The sequence below is a fragment of the Archocentrus centrarchus genome, chromosome 9 (genome assembly GCF_007364275.1).
Source record: "Archocentrus centrarchus isolate MPI-CPG fArcCen1 chromosome 9, fArcCen1, whole genome shotgun sequence".
Classification (NCBI taxonomy): Eukaryota; Metazoa; Chordata; class Actinopteri; order Cichliformes; family Cichlidae; genus Archocentrus; species Archocentrus centrarchus.
In genome coordinates, this window is record NC_044354.1 from 13,527,654 (window position 1) to 13,547,906 (window position 20,253).

The 20,253-nt window shown below is 39.6% G+C and overlaps 3 protein-coding genes across 3 annotated transcripts; 1 reads left to right on the top strand and 2 right to left on the bottom strand.

Annotated features, from left to right (window-relative positions):
- Positions 1–1,409: 1,409 nt before the first annotated feature.
- c9h2orf68 (chromosome 9 C2orf68 homolog) lies at positions 1,410–4,434 on the bottom strand. Its single transcript, XM_030738482.1, has 4 exons — positions 3,944–4,434; positions 2,383–2,498; positions 2,150–2,292; positions 1,410–2,063 (listed from the first exon to the last, which is right to left on the bottom strand). The coding sequence occupies exons 1-4, from the start codon at positions 4,051–4,053 to the stop codon at positions 1,941–1,943; spliced, it is 492 nt and encodes a 163-aa protein (XP_030594342.1). The 5' UTR covers positions 4,054–4,434; the 3' UTR covers positions 1,410–1,940.
- On the top strand, positions 4,386–10,665 carry usp39 (ubiquitin specific peptidase 39). Its single transcript, XM_030738481.1, has 13 exons — positions 4,386–4,582; positions 4,888–4,966; positions 5,063–5,157; positions 5,240–5,376; positions 6,574–6,726; positions 6,816–7,041; positions 7,151–7,225; positions 8,375–8,442; positions 8,682–8,870; positions 9,571–9,713; positions 9,869–10,004; positions 10,127–10,213; positions 10,369–10,665. Exons 1-13 carry the CDS (start codon positions 4,522–4,524, stop codon positions 10,417–10,419), a joined length of 1,500 nt encoding a protein of 499 aa, XP_030594341.1. The 5' UTR covers positions 4,386–4,521; the 3' UTR covers positions 10,420–10,665.
- A 51-nt stretch (positions 10,666–10,716) lies between these two features.
- sftpbb (surfactant protein Bb) lies at positions 10,717–14,768 on the bottom strand. The gene is made up of 11 exons (XM_030737794.1): positions 14,612–14,768; positions 14,319–14,371; positions 14,007–14,081; positions 13,775–13,897; positions 13,533–13,664; positions 13,341–13,421; positions 13,072–13,255; positions 12,824–12,966; positions 12,547–12,627; positions 12,108–12,218; positions 10,717–11,213 (listed from the first exon to the last, which is right to left on the bottom strand). Exons 1-11 carry the CDS (start codon positions 14,661–14,663, stop codon positions 11,169–11,171), a joined length of 1,080 nt encoding a protein of 359 aa, XP_030593654.1. The 5' UTR covers positions 14,664–14,768; the 3' UTR covers positions 10,717–11,168.
- Between the last annotated feature and the right edge of the window lie 5,485 nt (positions 14,769–20,253).

Genomic DNA, 20,253 nt, shown 5'->3' on the forward strand with positions numbered 1-20,253 from the left:
CAATCGATTTGCAGAGCCTACTCCTCCTCGACAACGCTTTGTGTAATGTGTGGCCCGCCCTGCGGTCAGAGGATCAAGTTTGCATATTTTCATGCATTAATAAAAACAATGATTTAATCTCCTACTATGGTGCGGCTCAACAGCTCGTCTGTCCAAATGTCAAATCAATTTTGTATTTTTCCACAGCTGGGGTAGTGGAACTTCCTGTTTTCACTTTCAAGTTTGATGGGACACAAGATACATTTAACCTGTGCACTGCCGCTGGCCTTTTGCAACTTAAACTATAATCTTCTTAAAACGAACCTTGCTGTAGGCATCAGGTGGAGGTTTCATGGATCATAGGAATTTGACTCGAGGCCTTTTCACATTACGTCCTTAGCGAGTTCAAACTTGCTTGGTGGATCCATGGTATAAAAACAAATCATAAACTGCACCAAGTTGAAAGATGGGAAATGAAATCACAAAATGAAAAACATGTTATATAAACTCAAAATCACTTGAGTAATATAAAAACAGATGCAACATGCAAAAAAAAAAAAAAAAAAAAAAAAAAGCTCCTTTTGGTCACAAGATGATTTGTCACAAAACTTCAAAAAGGTTCATATTCTTGTGCACTGCATTGTAAAGTCTAAACTTGGTACTTACTTTTAACTTTAAAATGTTTAATTTGGCCTGAACTCTGCAAGTTAGAGTTTTTCTTGTGTGCAGAGGCCACTGATCATTGTTGGACAAAGCAGCCCCCAATAACATATGAGATTACTGACACAAAGCAGAGGACAGAGAAGCTCTGACTGAAGTGTGCAAAGGCCCTCAAATGGATACATTTTGGGTGATAGACTATGTGCAGCAACTTATCACCTAAGCATCCACAGCTCCACTTTTTCCCAGTACTTTATAGCAAAAAAAAAAAAAAAAAAGAGATTCAAAGCGCTCTTTTTATGGAAACGACAGTGTACAGCACGTTTTTGTACAGAGTGAAATCTGATTTAAACAGGAGGAGAGAAACTAAAGCAAAGATGCCTGCAGGGTTTTTAAGTCTTACAGTGCCACCTGCTGAAGATCTGATGTTGAAACATTTCTGTCAAATAAAACTGATGTAGTATTTTTCTATAGTCCAGTATTATATACATTTTTAAATGTGTCCTATAAGATAAGTAAAAAGTAAAAAAACAGCCAGATTTTATCTGTTCAGTTCCATAAGTGCACATCCACACACGACTCGTCAGCACCAATACATGGCTTTTATGCATTTTATATGGAAAGTGTACCGTCCTAAAAAAACAACCTCAAAATATTACAGTATCAAAAATAAGTCTCTCAACAATCCAAAGTAAATCAGAGCACTGAAAACTACAAAACATAGATTCCCCCCCCCCCCCCCCAAAAAAAAAAAAAAAAAAAAAATCATCTACTAAACTCTCCAACTCCAAACTAATTTCCCTTATTTCCAAACATGGGATTGCTGACAGATTGACGTACATCTGAAAGCACTTTACCAAAAAACAAAGAAAGTTAAAATCTCAATTAAAAAAGGATCTTTGTAAACACAAGAATCACAGGACACAGAAGACACACATTTCTAGGGCTCTGTGCTCAAGAGTACCTGCTCCTTCTGAATGTAACTATTAGAAAGTAACATAATTTTAAAAAGTCCAGTCAACTTGAATGTGTCCCCAATACGTGAATTAGGGCGTACTGTAACTGTCCCAAGGTTAGAAATTGCAATAAATAAACCTGAAAGCAACTCCAAACCATAATCTGCACCGTTCCTTCTTCCAAAAAAAATGGCCTGAATGCAAGTCACCATATTAGATCTCTGCTGACAATCACTCTAAATGATCCTTCTTATACCCTTAACACACAACAGTGCTTTGGAGGAGCGATTGAAGCATTACTCCTCTTTGTCTGAAGCTCCTTGGTGGTTGTAATGTGATGATTACTCAGCGTTTGTCTCGCCTTTTGTCAATTTCCTTTCGAATTCGAGTCTTTAGAGCTGCCCTCATGGCCGCATCCAGGATGTTCTTCTCTGCAACACGTTCTACCACCTTCTCAGGCTTATCCTCCTTTAGAAACAGATGTAATTTAAAGGAATTACACACAGGAAACAATCAAAGAGCCAGAAACATCAGAAAGAGGAGTCTGCATTAACCTTGTGCACAAGGATGGATGTAACGGTACCAGAATCTGCCTCATATTCAAGCCAGAAGAGTTCAGTACCACTGCCGTCAGTCTCTGTGCTTGACCCACTCTCATTTTCTTCAGCATCAGCACCGGCCCCTGGCTCTGAACCATCTGGAAAATGAGCACACATTTACATTATTTTCTCTTTAGTGGATGCACAATCGTCGGCGCAAACGTTAAGAGAAAGCACATCAGTCTTACGTCTTCTTCGGGGATGGTACACTTGCATATCAGGTCGACGGGGTCTTCTAGGGGTTGTGGTATGTCTCCGCCGCTGAAGCTCTTTGGCTTGCTTCACTTCTTTATCATAGTCATCTCTTGAGCCAAGGAATCAACATTTTATTAATGCAGAAAATGTGACGTGATGTGTTAGTCACATGTTTGGTCAAACACAAGCGTTAATGGAGTGACCCCTTTTTCGATTATGATTTTTAAATTGACCAACCATTATCCAACATTATAGGTCTCATTATCTTAAATGTCAACAGCAATCAGCCTGATATATTTTGTGTATCTGAGCAAAATGTAAATGGTACAATTTAAATCTTTGCTATTTTAATGCACTGACATAAAGCTGTGACGCAAACCTGCACATTTTTGGATTTCTCACAAATGATGCATGTTACGATCTGTTCTTTAATGGCACAGGTTTTAAAAGATTCTTAGTACCTCAGGACAGTGGCTGAGTTATTTATAAATTAATAACAATTTTAAAGTCTTTGAGTTTTTATACAATCTTAGAATATTTAACCAGCGCAAAATGACAACTGATAAACATCAAACACTACCACACTGACAGAAATGTCCTTTTTACCAATAAGCCCTAATTTCCTAATTTCTCTTTCTCTCTCTTTTTTTTTTAAAATCACCGCTCAAGCACTTCTGGTTAGATGCAATCTGCATTTTGTTGCAATGTACTTGTAACATATGCAATGACAATAAATTGAACCTATTCTAATCTAAATGTATATATTTGAGCCTGTATGTATACTTTTGTGGATCAAAGAAAATCCAAAATAAATTCAAACTTTTTACGTTTTATTAAAGTCATTAAAGATGTATGCTGTACAATATTTCCACCCTGGAAAAATAACATTTCAAAGAAATCCTTAAAAGCCCTAAATGACCATGACATTCATGCCCATGATGAATGTATGTAAACTTCTGACCACAGCTGTATATCTGCGTATCCTTACTTGATGCATTTTTCGAGAAATGAATCATAAAAGAAGGCTATTCCTCAGTATTTGTTTTGGTGAAATGCATTTCAAAAACTGAAATAAAATCTATACTCACCACCCAGTTAGTGTAAAACATGCTGTTATATTTGCCCATCTAAGGTCGTACACTACACACCCCTAAAAATACTAGCCTCAACCAAGTACTCTACAAATACAACCTATGAAAATACAACGGAATATTTGACTATGTATATAACTGTTTTCCTACTATTTTGGGGGTCTTCTGTCAGGTCAAACTGGATTGTTCTCATTTGGCAACGGATGCGTGCATTGATTTAAGTTTTTGCAACATACAATTGTGTTATTTTGCTCTCCAGTGTCCTAAAATCAAAGAGAACTGGCCAACAGGCCTCTGCGACCTCTCAAAGTATTTTGAGAGGTAAAAGCGTGTGTTATTAACATGATAACGTTTTCTCCATCATAAAATTACTTTTCACTAATTATGATAATGATGATAATGTCAGCTGAATGAACTGGTGTACTGCCTACTAGCCTAAGCTAATAGTAGCCGAGGAACTCACCTAGCAATCTGGTTCCTCCGGATATGGTGCAGGAAGCCGTGGCTCATGTCCAAACGGCCACCCGGTTTGTATTTCAGCTCATGGACCCCTTCTTCTCTTAAAACATCCATTTCAGCAAACCGTTTTCAAACGACGACAATATTTATGCCCTAATGACTGCAACAAGTCCCTATCAGAACACTGTGAACGCTCAGAAAGCTATATAGCTACTGCTAACGATAACTGGTTGTCCAATCATAATGCTCCCGGAGTTAATAATAATAATAAAAATTAAACTACGCACCATAAACAAGATTACCCACGCATGACAAACGTTTTTACATATAAAAAAACCACACCAAAAATCAGGTTACACGTTAGCAATCTGCCATTAACAACTTTAGGTTTGGTCACATACTAAAGGTGGGTGTAGCGTTACTGAGTTTTCAAACTCCGGGTTAGGTTTTAGTCTGCTACTTGCTACCGCCGCGAGTTTCGAGGCGCACGGTGTTTGACCCATTCATCGCTCTTTCCTAATAACATAAACTTTTGGCTTCTCCGCTGTTTTGACGCCGTTGCTTTGAAATCTGTCTGCTGCTATGGTTTCATTGAAGCGAGAAAGAGAGGCGGATTTAGATGATGATGACAACGAAGACGGAGGTAAGTAGACTTTCGTCAAACGTATGCCCTGCGTTTGGTTAGCCATTAGTTTTGTTGTTAGCCGGTGGTGCGTTCGCTTTTTGTCACGGGTCTGCCCAGTAACACGCCGATGGCGCAATAAGTATCACCAATGTTTAGTTAAAACAAAGATACCTCTCATTTTAAAAGCACCCGGTGTTTGAAAACCAGCCCACCGGTTTCACAATCTTTAAGCTAAGCTAGTTAGCATGTTTAGCTTTTTGCTTTGAATTGATGGTACATGGTCTGGGCTGATATTTTTCGTCTCGGATCGCTTCACGTTGCAGTAGCAGCCAAAGTTGGAAGAGGAAATGTAGTGGAAGACCGAAGAAGCCGCCACTGCCCATATCTTGACACCATAAACAGGTAGGACGGAGTCGACTGCGCATGCCAATGAAATGAGCGCTAAAATCTGTCGTCCACCTTTGCAGGTGAATTCAAATGTGTGCCTCAATCCTACAGGAGTGTGCTGGACTTTGACTTTGAGAAGCTCTGCTCCATCTCTCTCTCCCACATCAACGTCTACGCCTGCCTTATATGTGGGAAATACTTTCAAGGTAGGCAAATTAATGAGGCCATTTTAACCGGGGATCAGACGCCCTGTTGTACATGGATTGATTCGTGTTTGCTTTCTTGTAGGAAGAGGTTTGAAGTCTCACGCATACACTCACAGTGTACAGTTTAGCCATCATGTGTTCCTCAACCTGCACACACTCAAGTTTTACTGTCTGCCAGATAACTATGAGATCATTGACTCTTCACTAGAAGACATCACAGTAAGTAAAGGACTGCTTTTCACTCTAAAACTGGAATTCATGTACAACTCACTGGCCACTTTACGAGGTACACCTTGTTACTACCAGGTTGAACCTCCATTTGCCTTCACAACTGCCTATGGCAGGGATCCTCAAATCCAGGCCTCAAGGTCCGGTGTCCTGCAGGTTTTAGATGTGTCCCTGATCCAACACACCTGAATCAAATGGCTGAATTGCCTCCTCAGTATGCAGTCAAGTTCTCCAGAGTCCTGCTAATGATTTCTGTATTTGACTCAGGTGTGTTGAAGCAGAGACACATCTAAAACTTGCAGGACACCGGCCCTCGAGGCCTGGATTTGAGGATCCCTGGCCTATGGCATAGATTCAACAAGGTGTTGGAAATATTCCTTGGATATTTTGGTTCATATCGATATGATAGCATCCCAAAAAGTGTGCTATTGGACTGAGCTCTGGTGACTGGGGAGGGCATTTGAGTACAGTGAACTCACTGAATTCAAATTAATTTGAATTTACCACGAATGATGCTGACTTACCTGTGTGCTTGATACGCGGCAAGAAATCGGCAAATAACAAAAAAATGTAACATTGAAAGACATTTCCACAACAAGCGCTCAGCATTTGCTGAAAAGTACCAAACGAAAGATGAGCGAATGAGAACATTTCGGAATGGCTACGGAAAGATGAGCAGAGTAGACATACTTTCAAAAAGTTGATCAAGTCTCCAAACTCAACTACAGCTGATACAGCTTTATGGCAGCTCAGCAGAGTGTAAGGACAGGAAAGCCATTCAAGGAAATTGTTCAGAAAATTAGAAACATGGCAACAAATGTCACCAGTAAGCGAATTGATATCAATTCAGCCCAAGCACATTCAACCACCTCCGATGAGTCAGGTGATGTAAACGATATTGCACAGATAGCACTGTTATGTAGTTATGTGAACTCTGATGGATAGCAGGAGATGAACTCATAGTCAAAACATACCTAATTTAGTGATTTTTTTTTTTTTAAGCTGAATTCAGTGAATAAACTACTCGACTAAACTGTTATAGGATTGATTGAAGTTGTTGTAAAGCACCAGCGTTTACAGTGTAATGTGATACTAACAATGTTCTGTTTGATTCTGTCAGTTTTTCTTACTCTGGTTTTGTATCAGTTATAACACAAACAGTTGATTTGTTGACACTTCTCTCTACAGTATGTCCTGAAACCAACTTTCACCAAGCAGCACATTGCAGGGCTGGACAAGCAGGGTAAACTGTACAGAGCCTATGATGGTACAACATACCTACCGGGCATTGTAGGGCTCAACAACATTAAAGCCAATGACTATGCCAATGTGGTGTTACAGGTATGGACATCTGTGACTATAGATCTTATTAGTTGGTGTAAATTTTCTGAATAATATCATCCATTCTCATTTGTGTCTCTCCTTTTAAGGCTTTTTCTAATGTTCCACCGTTGCGAAATTACTTCCTGGAGGAGGAAAACTACAGAGGAATCCGCAGGCCTCCAGGAGACATCATGTTTCTCTTGGTGCAGAGGTTTGGTGAGCTGATGCGCAAACTTTGGAATCCAAGAAACTTTAAGGCCCACGTGTCTCCCCACGAGATGCTGCAGGCTGTAGTGCTGTGCAGCAAGAAGAACTTCCAAATTACAAAGCAAGGTATTCCTTTAAATTGACTAAGTTGTACTTTCTGGCCTCAGGAAGGCTTATAACACATGTTCTATGGAAAATAGGTTGTAGTCCTAATTTGTTGTTTTCTATTCTGCAGGTGATGCTGTGGACTTCATGACATGGTTCTTAAATGCCCTGCATGGTGCTCTCGGAGGCACAAAGAAGAAGTCATGTGAGTGATTATGATGCGTTAATGGAAGTGATATTAAAAGGAGCTTAATGGCATTAATGGTTAATTACATTTCTATTCATTTAGAATCTGCAATATCTGCATTAAACATGTTTATTATATTACATCATATTATGATTGTGCAATGATGATGAATAGGTTGACACATGAAGTCAGGCAGGAGTCTCCATGGAATATGGTGTTCACAAATGACACTGTAAATCTGTAGTGATAGCAGGTGGAAGAGAACATTGAGAGGTGGAGGTATGCTCTGGAGAGAAGAGGAATGAAAGTCAATAAAAGCAAGAATCCATATGTGTGAATAAGGAGGGAGACGGGTGTAACAGTTATGCTGAAAGAAGCAGAGGAAGTGATGGTAAATGAATTTAAATAGCTGGGGTCAACCATCAGAAGCAATGGGCAGTGCACAAGAGAGGTGAAGAAGAGAGTGCAGACAGGGTTGAGTAGGTGGAGATGAGTGTCAGGGGTGATTTGTGACAGCAGCAAGAGTGAAAGGGAAGGTTTACAAGATGGTAGTGAGACCTGCTGTGATGTATGGTTTGGAGTTGAAGATGTTAAGATTTTCATTGGAAATGACCACGATGGACAGGATTAGAAATGTCAGAGGGAAAACTCAGGTTCAGTGGTTTGGAGACAAAGTTAGAGAAGCAAGGCTGCGGTGGTTTGAACATGTGCAGAGGAGGGATAGTGGATATATTGCACAATTGAATACGATAACAGGCAGAAGGAAAAGAGGAAGACCACAGCGAAGATTCATGGATGTAATGAAGGAGGTTGGTGTAACACAGTGGTTCTCAAATCCAGGCCTCGTGGCCCAGTGTCCTGCAGGTATTAGATGTGTCCCTGATCCAACAGACCTGAATCAAATTGCTGAATTACCTTCTCAGTATGCGGTCAAGTTCTCCAGAGTCCTGCTAATATCTATATTTGACTCAGGTGTGTTGAAGCAGAGACACATCTAAAACCTGCAGGACACTGGGCCACGAGGCCTGGATTTGAGAACCACTGGTGTAACAGAAGAGAATGCTAGAGATAGTGTGAGATAGAGGCAGATGATCCCTAATGGGAAAAGGAAAAAGATCATGGCAGTCAGTAAAAGCCATCAAACCTCTTTTCTCTCTTCTCCCATAGCAATCATTACAAAAGCGTTTCAAGGCTGCATGCGGATCTTCTCCAAGAAACTTCCACACCCAGATTTGGTGAGATTCTTGCTTGTGTTTTTGAAATCATCTGGAACTTGATTAACTTTAGTAATAGAAAAGATCAGATTCATTTAAGTATCTGATAAAAATTCTTTATTTCTGCATGCCTTTAAAATGCAGCTTTGCTAAGTGTCTATATATGTACTATATATTCTGTAAATACGTAGCATATTTCCTGTGAATAAAGTGGTAATTATGTTTTGAGAATCTATATTGTGTTTATCGAAATATTACAGCCACCAGAGGAAAAAGAGGCACTGCTTACAACAGAGGAGTATCAGGAACAGATGTCTGAGTCTACCTTCCTGTTCCTGACCCTTGACCTCCCAACTGCGCCACTGTACAAGGATGAGAAAGAACAGCTTATAATCCCACAGGTTCCTCTCTTCAACATCCTGGGCAAGTTCAATGGCAGCACAGAAAAGGTACTGATTTCTTTTAATCCTACTGGCTTTGATAATCAAACACAAACTAAAAGTAAAACAGCTCGCAAATACTGCTGTTTCAATATTGCAGTGCAGTGATCTGAACTACTGTTGACCCTGCAGTAATATTAAGCAGAATTTGCAAAATCTAACTCAAAGTTTCAGCACTAGATGACAGTGTTTTACCAGAAAGGGTTAGTGTAGTTGACACAAGAAAATGGAAGTGGGTTTTAAACTACCACAATAAATCATTTCAAAACTTTTCCCACCTTTACTGTGACCCATAACAGGTGTTTGAACAATTCAGTTGAAAAACAAGCAGATGTGTTAGGGAAAACTTTTTAAAAAAGATACAGTAAGCTGATTTTCATAAGTGTGCACCTTTGTTGAAGCACCTTTGATTCAGTCACATCATTCAGTCGTCTTGGGTAGAAGTCTAAAGGTGTCCACACTTACATTTAAACAAAAAAAATTTTTTCCTCAAATGCAGTCAAGAGTGTTGTGGCCCACTTAAAGATCATAAAATTCAATTGCTAGCATTAGTTAATTTTATGAGGGTGTAAAATATTTAAATTTACAGTTGGAGTCTTTAAAGTTCAAAATATTATCCAATCAACAGTTTTATTTAGCTATGAGTTTGTTGCATTAATAATTGAACAGTGAGAACAAATCTGTGCATTTTCCCTGTATTTAATTTCAGGAATACAAAACCTACAAAGAGAATTTTCTCAAAAGGTTCCAGTTGACCAAACTGCCCCCGTACCTCATTTTTTGCATCAAAAGATTCACCAAGAACAACTTCTTTGTGGAAAAGAATCCCACAATCGTCAACTTCCCGATCACGTAAGTGCTGTTCGTATTTTCAAAGTATTCAGACAAAGTATATAGCCTTGATCAAAGATTTTATTGTTATTATTATTATTATTATTATGTGTTGTATCTCTTGTATTTATGTACATTGTGTCTTTGGTATGTCATCACTTTGTGTGTTTCAACAGGAATGTAGACCTTCGTGAATACTTGACAGAAGAAGCTCAAGTCACTGAGAAGAACACAACTTATGACCTTATTGCAAATGTAGTGCATGATGGGAAACCCAATGAGGGAGCGTACAGAATACATGTTCTGCATCATGTAAATTGCATCTACAAGTTTCTGATATTACTGTTGGAATTAACCATGCAAATGAAAGACTTCAGGTTTTGTGAAATGTGGTTTGTCATAAACAGTATCCATGTGCCTTTGTGTTTAATCAGGGAACTGGAAAGTGGTATGAGATGCAGGACCTGCAGGTGACTGACATTCTTCCTCAAATGATCACACTGTCAGAGGCTTACATCCAGGCAAGTCAACCACTCAGTTTTTGCACGCACAATAAAAAACAAATGTCTTAATGAGCTTGTATGAAATATTGTCTGAATCCTATCTTAAAGTAAAAAATAATTTAACTCAACAAGGAGTCCAATTTCCTGATTGCAATCTCTCCCCCCCCCCACAGATTTGGAAGAGGCAAGAAAGTAATGAAACAAACAACCACACGGGGGTGTAAGTGAGGCAGAGTCGTGCTCATTGTGAATGACCAGAGGTCTTGAGGTTGTTTTGGAAATGACTGGGTATTCTAAAACAGTACCAGAATATTGAATCAAAGTGACAAGAGACCATCAGGGCATTCTTTACAACCACAAGAAGCAAATGCATGTAAATGTCTACATGGTTTTTTTTTTTTTTTTTTTTTTTTTTCACAGTTTTATCTTTTTACTATGTGGAAGTTTCTAAATAAACCAGCTCCAGCACACGTGCGTGTCTGTGGGTTAAATTTTTACACTACACCAATTTAATTATACCAGTTTTATTTGTATGTAGTCATTTGCAACAGGAGTCATCACAAGAGCAATTATATTACAGAAGAAGCAGTTTTCCAGTTGTGTTGAACAGTCAGTTGTTGAAATTGTCTGAAGTATACACTGAGCTCAGTGTGTGACTAGCACAGGGACGAAGAGTTTGCAGTTTTTCACATTCATAAAACAACTATAATATACAGAATAATACTTCTCACGGAACTAATGAATCCCAGCTTCAGTTTCATAAAACTTCATGCAAAACGGAAACTTTATGTGAAACGTTCATATGGCTGATTGACTGTCCTGGTATATGCGATGCAAAATTTACTTGTAAAATAGCAACAACAAAATTAAAAAATGTAATCAGTGCATCATAGATATTAAACATTTAACAATTTAATCAACTTGTAGAAAGTAGGCCATTGTGTGCACATGGCTGCAGTCAGTCTGGCAGGCTTCACTCATTCTTCTTCCACATGTATTTCTCACAGTAGACTCGATTCTGCAGATTGAAAACACAAAGTAGATTTGAAATGCAAATTGTAGTGGCTCATAAAGTCAGAGCCTTCTGTCGTCTCATTGTACATCCTGTATAATGACAATGAAGGCATTCTATTCTATTCTATTCTATTCTCTATGCATGTCAGAGGACATGAAGAGACAATTACTCGTGCTGAACTGTCATGCATGGCCTTTAAAGAAAATTGAGTTTTTTGGAGTTTGTGCAGTCTCCCTGTTCCTGCATGTGTTCTCTCCAGGTACTCCAGCTTCCCATCATTCAAAGACACGAATGTTAGAGATGAATCATGATTCTGAATTGACTGTAGGTGTGAATGTGAGCATAAATGGTTGTCTCCATCTCTGTGTTAGCCCTGCCTTAGATTGGCAGCCTGTCCAGGGTGTACCCTGCCTCTCGCCCTATGGCAGCTGGGATAGGCTCAAGCCAAACCATGACCCTAAATTGGATAAACTGAAGATGATGGAAGAATGGAAATAACTTTTCCATGTATTCTCATCTAATCGATTTTGGTCAGAAATGACATTATGTGACATTTGAGTGGCACAACTAAAACTCACTGCAGAGCTTGATGTCCTTCCACACAGACCCTGATAATTTCTATAATGTAGTATTAATGACCAAAGGACTAAACATAAAAAACCCCCTCTGAATCAATAGGCTAAATTATTACCAAAGAGAGACTGGATACAGTAGACTCATTAACAAGTGAGCAGGAATTTATCAAGTGTATAGAAGAATAAATCCTGGGTCAGGATGCATAACCTTAGGCAGCCAGTGGCTGAACTAATTGAATAACTATGTGTATTGTAGTTTTCACATGGATGTTCATTTCTTTTTATCAGTTAAACTACCAATAATAAAAGGAATGTCACGTACACCACACTCCTGAGCAGTTTCAGCATCTTTGCACCAGTAGCTTGGTCCCCAGGTACAACGATTCTTTCCCAGCGGTTCCACCTGCTTTGAGGTGACGCACAGATCGGCTCTCTGCAGGACAGACAGAACCAAAGAATGACAGGTGTTCATGAGAACTGACGTGGCTACTCTGCGTTTGTGATGGGTATTGAACTGACTACAGCAGTTTCTAGCTGAGGAAAAAAGTGTGCTGCTGCAGGCCACAGTAGAATTTGTGTCAGTGCTGATATTCAAACTGATGAAGTAGGATGTGAGTTGCTAGTCAGATGTACACCCACTGACTACTTAGAGAACTCATCTTGTAGAGGTGTAATAATTTGTGAAGACAGTTAGACATAAAGGGTTACTTTTGTGTCCTTCCGTGGGGGACGGGTATATACGACCTTTAGTTTATCCTTACTTCACATGCATGGGGATATTCCATCTGGTTTCCCAAAACCTTCTGCAGCCGCGAGCCGTAGATATGGGTGAAGGCTTCACACTGAAAAGATAATTGAAAGGTTTTCGTGCTTTCACACTTTAAAGATTTCACCTTCATAGTTCGGGATGAAGTAAAAGAAAGGCTATTAGATACAGTATAATCAGCTGAGCAATCACATAAAATGTTTGCTGGCTCAAAGTGTTTTAAAGTTCCATATAATGATGTTCTAAAAGCATCAGTAGAAGCTGAGTCAGACCTTGGGGATGGCATTAGGGTGGTAATCACACACTGAGTGCAGGAAAGCAGAAGTCTGAGGTTCAGTGGTGTTGAGGCCCTGGTATAGTCGGCTCAGCGCAGCCAGTGTACGGCATGACTCGCAGTCCGAGGGGAGGAACACCTCTGGGGAATCAGTATCAGTATAGAAATTAGGTGACTGAGGAAGTGGCCCAGGTCCAACCTACAGGCCAATAATAACCAAATTCATTCATTACAAATAAGACAAACCTGGAACTGGCTGCTCGTTGAACAAACAGAGATGCAGAAGAGTGCATATCGTGTGAGGTGCAGCAGAAGACAAAAGGAATTCGACAATCTCTACGCCATATTTGTCGATGAAATCATCACATTGCTCCTTATAACTTTTGGGTATAAGGTCGCAGACCTCTCCCATGAGCTTCTTTATAGTATCCTGCAGGGCAAGAAGGAGAAGACAGAGTTTATATGATGGATGGTGATAAAGTTATCTAAATAAACTGAAATAAAGAAAAGATTACCTCAGTCATATTTTTGGGCAGCAGACTCTCCAGCTTCTTGATAATAAACAAACACAGGGTGCAAACTGGGTTGAGCTGCTCCTGGAGGGAGAATTAGTTGATAAGACCACCATTTTTATAATGCACAAACAGTTTAACTCGGGTTTCACTTCACTTTTCAATTTATGTTCAACTTCTACTTCTAATACGAACATCGGTCTTTGTTTCTGTGGCAAGTGCAGAGCTGGATTTATCTTCATCAGCCACATGATGGGGAAGTTTCTGCAGTTTCGCCTCCTTGTGTGGAGCACAAAGTCCAAAAGCTGCACAAAGCTCTCTTGGGTTCTACAAACACACACAGGCACAATATTCGATGTAAAAGGCCTCTCTGAAGGCCACAGTGTTCACTGTTTTCCTTGAGTCTAAAAAGACACCTTACTGAAGGTTAAACTCACCAGATGATCAGGAGTTTGCTGCAGGATTTTGGGCAGATAAGCCTTCACCTGTAAATAACACTCTGATGCCTGCTCTTCAGGGAGGCGCTGGCACAAAGTGTGTAAACTTTCATACACAGTTCCCTGCAAAAGCACAGTAGCTATTTTACAAGAGTGTGGCATCCATTTGCTCAATCTGGATCCTGTGCTTAGTGAACGCATCAAGTGAAAGTAAAGTGAAACTGCCCTTTACCTTAGTGTCCCTGCTGGAAATCATGTTGGCAGACAGCTGGATGATCTGGCTGCATTCTGGACAGATATCCAATGTCTGCCAAAGCCACAGTAACAGAACTGCTTAGTTTGTATGACATTTTATCAATAATGAAAAAGCTAAATCCCACATTTACACCTTGTGAGCATGTTCCTTGAACTCTTAAAGGACAGGGTGGTATGTGTTTAAGACCATTTAATAAGTCCTTTTGATTATTTATATGCTACTTAAATAGATACAGCATTCTTGTACGGATGTGCTGTTTTTGGGGAATGTAGTCTCGTAAAGGCTTACCAGAGATTCCTGCTTTATGAATGCCATCGGGCCACTAATGAACCTGGAGGCTCCTTCAGTTAAATCACCCACATGAGAAAAGAAACAGAAAATAAGACAGAAGCTTGCACGTAATGGCTTCAGTACTGGTTAGACTATAGTTCCAACAGGTATTGCAAGTTTACAAAAACCCAACAACAGTCTGATATAGGCTTACATTACATTGCATTATTAAAAACAGCAGAATAAACGGCGACTAGTGGGAGTGCAGTGGTGCAGGCATTAATAAGACTGTCAGAAAACCTCCATCTCACCGGGCCACACAGACACCGCGAAGATCACGAGCACAAATCCCGGTGCGGACATGGTTCAAGAAAAAATACGGCAAAAAATAAAGCGCAGATGATTCCGACTATAAAAAAACAGCTGTTTGGGTCGCACCGGAAGTACAGTTTGGTCGTCTGTAGGCTTTACCCTATCAGGGCGGTGTGCGTAATGCGCAGGCGCCTCTACCATTAAAGGCTTTATGCTTTAAGTCACTGCATCATTGTGGTCATATGTATACATCTACATGTATACACATAACCCTACACTGCAAGATGTATGTATGCATCATTTGTATGTAAAACCAACTGAATAAAATGCATGTTTTTAAAAATAAAAATAGCAAAATAGACAAAACGTGTTTTGTATTTAGATCAAATATTTTCAGAGTTTGAACCTTAATCGGAGGTTTCTCATTCTTGCGCAGGCGCATTTCTTTTAATAGTGCACAAACTTGCAGCTATTCACACATCACTGGAAAGCAGAAGGGAGTGTCCGCCAAGACCCACGCCAACGTTTTGCAATTTTATTTCAGGTTATCTGAATCAATAACCTGGTCCTTCCTTTATCCATCCTCCACCGCTGCACCAGGTATCATCAAATTCAGCCAGGTAGTTTGTGCGTCATTTTGCTGACAGACAAGCAAACAGCACTGATCACATGCCTCTGTCTTTTCTCATGAAAAAATCTAAAATGATCAGCAGATGGCAGCAGAGCAGAGTAAATGTGTGAACTTAACTCTTATCCCCTCCGTGGGCATTTTTGTACATTTTGTTCAACTTTTTTTTTTCTTTTTCATTTGGTGATAATTTTGGCCATGTTAAAGCTTGAATTTTCTTGCAGGAAATCATCTTTTTCATTAAATTTTTGAAATCTAATTTCTTTTTCTCTTACATGTCATTTACACTCTATTTATGCATTTTGCACCATCTGAACACCGTGGCAAAAATGTACACGCACCAAAAAACTGCTATTAAATCATCATACAACAATATTTTTTCTGCCTTTTTTTCATAAATCAATTAATCAACTTCAAACCTACTCAGAACTACCAAACAATAAATAATTTTCTGGATTTGAACCCTTTTAACTCTCTAAAATGTGCTGTTGTCCTCTGCCAACACACTACACTTTTGGCTATGTACGCCATCCCTATTTATTCATATTTAATGACTTGAGATATGTCACTGTTCAATAAAATGAGGAGTAGAAGTTTGACCTTTGATCTGGAGGTGGAGCAATCCTTTTGGGAACTAAAGCTGCATAGGATGTAGTGGTTGCAATTAATGAGATGAATATCATGTTTATATGGGGTGTGCCATAGTGAGTAGGGCTACTCCCTTGGCTCTGCTCGCTGCGCTGCATGATGTCCCACCCCTCCTTTTTAATTACATCATACAGCTCACAACACATCATAGTACATAAAGGGCCTTGGGGGGGCAGGCGAACTTTTCTCCTCAAAGACATGAGGAGCAGGCTGTTGCTCAGTGCTCATGTTACATCTGTCCTCCCAATTTTAATAGCACTGCAGCTTTCACACAGTCATACACATTCCTCTCACTACATACACCTAACACATCATCCCAACCACTTTGAGTGGGAGGAGGGGGTGGGTGGGTGGGTCTTCCCACACCCAGGTTTTGTGCACCCTGCCGGGGGTAGCGACTGGGTAGTGGTTCGGGGCTGGGTTGGCTGCTTCTCCGGGGCGCCGCTGGCTAGGTGCTGGCTAGGTGGTTGCGGCTTCTTGCCCTCATTATTTAGTACATTCCATGACAGAGAAACACTCACACATTACTACAACTACAGCAAGACTGTACATGTATACGCATGTATGTATATGTGAATGTGTATGTATGTGTAGCTATCTATCCTCTATTTTTTTGTTCTCCCCGCCTTTTTTTTCTCTTTCTTTACGCTCTCTATCTTTTCTCTTCTTTTCCTGCCTGTCAGATCTGACAAGAATAAATAAAGTTAAGAACTATAGAAAACCTCTTCTTGTAAATGCAAATATGTTTGGTATGATAGTGCAGTCAGATCATCATTCCGATTGCCAGACATGACAGGCCCCAAAAAAAAAAAAAAAATTTAAACCTCTTCCTGGAAGTTTGTGGTTTTAAACTTGCAGAAGTTCCTAGAAGTGTTTTGAGTATCATATATCCTTCAGTGTAATTAAATCCTTTATTCTCTTTTGCTCCTTTATCTCAGTACTGCCTTTGTGTTGAACCTGTTTCTATTGCCACATTTCGCTATGATCACATGCACATACACATACTCTTAATTAAAACAAACACAAACAAGAACAAAGCAAAATATCACCAGTCTCACTCTTTTGACTTGTACAAATTAAAAAATGATTTAATGTTAAGTTGTTGCGAGCTTTTCTAATAGCATTCACTGAACTTTTTGAATAACCAAATGATATTAATGAAGTATTACCAATGAACAGAATTAGGCATAATTTGAAAAATCCAGTCAAAGGCATACAGTTTAAAGTACTGTCATGAAAGTCCGTAAAATTATAATTTGTAAAATTATTCCAGTCAGTACCCATGGCTAGCAAAAATCAGCTGTCTTGTAACAACTTGATACAAAGTCATGATAATCCAGACAAAAAGACTGGATTTCCTAGAAAAAAAGACTGACATCAAGCCAACAGTTATCACCATCTATGAATATTTTTCTCTACCAAGCAAGACTTATCTCCATTTTAATTTATACAATTTTTATAAAGCAATTGCTAATCATCCAGAGAGAGAGAGTTCTCTGTGTCTTAATTTAACTGTTTTTGTAAACATTATCATGTTTACAAAAACAGTGGTTTGTGGCTCTTTGTACATTAATTTAACCTACTGTCTACACAACAAATAAAACCCAGATATATCTGATGTAAAGTATAGAAATAATAGCTTTCTCTGTCTAGAATCTAGAGATTAAATAAGCTGCATTTTGCTTTCCACAATAATATAATCATCAGATTACTCTTTCTTCATTAATCCAAATAATTTTGGTGAATAATCGATAAATTCACATTCTCTATTCTTTTTTTTTTTTTGCCACAGCAGCTTTTATCGACAGTGGAGAGAGACAGGAAATGGGGGAAAGATACAGGGGAAGACATGCGGGCAAATTGGCGACGGGCCAGGATGCGAACCCACGCCGCCGCACCATGTGTATGTGGTTGCTGGCTTCACCACTAAGCCACCCAGGCATCTGACATTCTCTATTCTAAAGTTGCTCAAATTCTTGACAATGCTTTCCATAAAAATGAATGTTCTACATTATAAACCCAACAATTCCCTGTGAGCAAACACTTGCAACAGTTCAGTTTATTAGCTCCAAATCACAGCAAACACTTGCCTCAAGTTGCTTTATACTGTTAGGTAAAGACTATACAATAATTACCCAACAAACAAAACGAGCCCCTGTGAGCAACCACTAGGCGAGTACACTAACCTCAGTTTTATCTGAATATACAAGCAAATTTACAAGTGAGTCAGCAGAGAGTGTGCCTTAAATAAAGCACGTCAAGACTGTAATGGAAAATTTGTGTTTCAACTCTAATAACCTCTGTGTACCTGTTTGGGTATGGAATTGTATTTTTCTTGTACAAAGACTGAGTATGCGAAGATGATAAAACAGCTAAAATGTAAGTCATGTCCAAGGTCATGACACAGGCCATTATCATGCTGATGCATTCATGATGGTGGGAACAGAAGATTGAATCCACACAGTGGGTATAAAGGAGCTGTTATTATTTTGCTTTTTGCCAATGCTAGTGTGGAGATTGTTAGTGCTGCATTGATCCCTTTGCAAAGCTTTACTCTCTTTCAATAAATCATCAGAAAATCAGTTTGGTAATCAACACAAAGATTACACTATGGAATAAGTTGTTATCAAGATTATTTGAGCAACAAGTTAAGCTACACAAAAACACCACTGTGTTCTGTAACAGAAAGTGAAGTTACACAATGCCACAGTGAGCCAACACCAAGTCAGCGGAGAGTAAAAATTCCCTTTAACCAGGAAGAAACTGCCAGCAGAAAAATGCCTCAGTAGAACATCATCCACCTCAACCGGTTGGGGTGAAAGGAAAGCAAAAACAGAAAAAATTTTTAGAGATAATAAATAATGTAACAAGAAACAATGAGAATGTTGGCAAAGCCCAGCAACGGCAGATCAGGAAGCAGCAGCTCCAGCACAAAAAATGTCAAAACAAAGGTACAAAGAGAGAAAGGGCAGAGAGGACAAGAAGACGCAAAGTTAATGCCATGCATGCATTCTTATTCCCTTCTTTCACTTCAAAACACATACAAATATCCCTTTCAAAAACTGCAAACTAATATGTAAATGAATGGGAATTAAAAGGCAGGACAGTAAAAGAGAGGTGCTCATGTGCTTTGATATGGTGGAGCTTTTATGTAAGAATAAGCATTATTAATTCTATTCTGTTATTTTACAGTAATATATATATTTTTAAACAAATAATATGACAAACTAATGCAGGAAAAATCTCACTTGCTAGTTCCTGTCAGCACTATCCCTGCAGTTTAAGGAATCAATTCTGGGTTTTCTGCTCGCTCTTATGAAGAAATTTGATCTCTAATACTTGATCTCATACTCTAAGAAAGTCAAAATCAACTGAAAGACATTAGATAAATGCTGAGGGGAGTTCTTCTTATAATTTCTCATGATTCCAAGAGGAGGAAACCTCCTCGAATCTCTTATGACAATTAGGGTTTAACTCTCTTTTCTTGGGGCCTTAAGAGTACTAAGTAATTGTTTCACTTCATCAAAAGAAATTTCTTTGCGATGCAATCTTTAATGATAATGCAGAATGCCTTTTTAAAAGTCATCTTCTGCAGAACTCAGACGTGGTAGGTTCTGACAGTCCACTTCACTGGTAAGAGCTGACAGATGAATGGAGATATTAGTTTAACATACATCTTCTGCTGCTCTACCTTGGACACATCATCAGTGTTGTATCCTGGCTTCATCGTTTGTTTCGGGTCTTACAACAGACGCCCTCTGCCAGGTGACCCAACTGGGGTTGATCAACCCCCAGCCTGTATCCAAGTGGCTAACTGCATCCCCCATTTCTCCCCCCTCCTTAGCCACAGCCATCTCGAAGCCTTTTTCGCTGCCTCTACATTGGTTCTAATAGTTGACCTCCTTCTTTGCCCTGTGATGCCTAAGGTTCCACAGGCCTTGTTGAGTGAGTGGCCTGCTAACCCCCGACAGCCCACCTCAACTGGCATGCACATGGTTCTCCACCCTTTCCTGCAGCAGTCCTCTACCAGCTCCTGGTATTTTGCCCTCTTCCTCTCCTGTGCATCCTCCATCCTGTACTCCCAGGGCACTGTCAGTTCCAAAAGGATAAGCCGTCTTGTGGAGCTTGACACCAGGATGATGTCTGGTCTCAAGGCAGACTGGGCGATGTAAGATAAAATTTTTAGTTGCTGATCTAGATCAACTGACATCACCCAGTCCTGTGCCATGGAAAACGGGCCTCTTGGGTCTAATCCACCTGCCCCGAGAAACCTGAAAGTAGTGGCCATATCTTTGGTGGGTCTACTATCCGCAACCCCTTTCCTGATTGCCTCTGTGATGGACTTGAGGACCTGATCATGCCTCC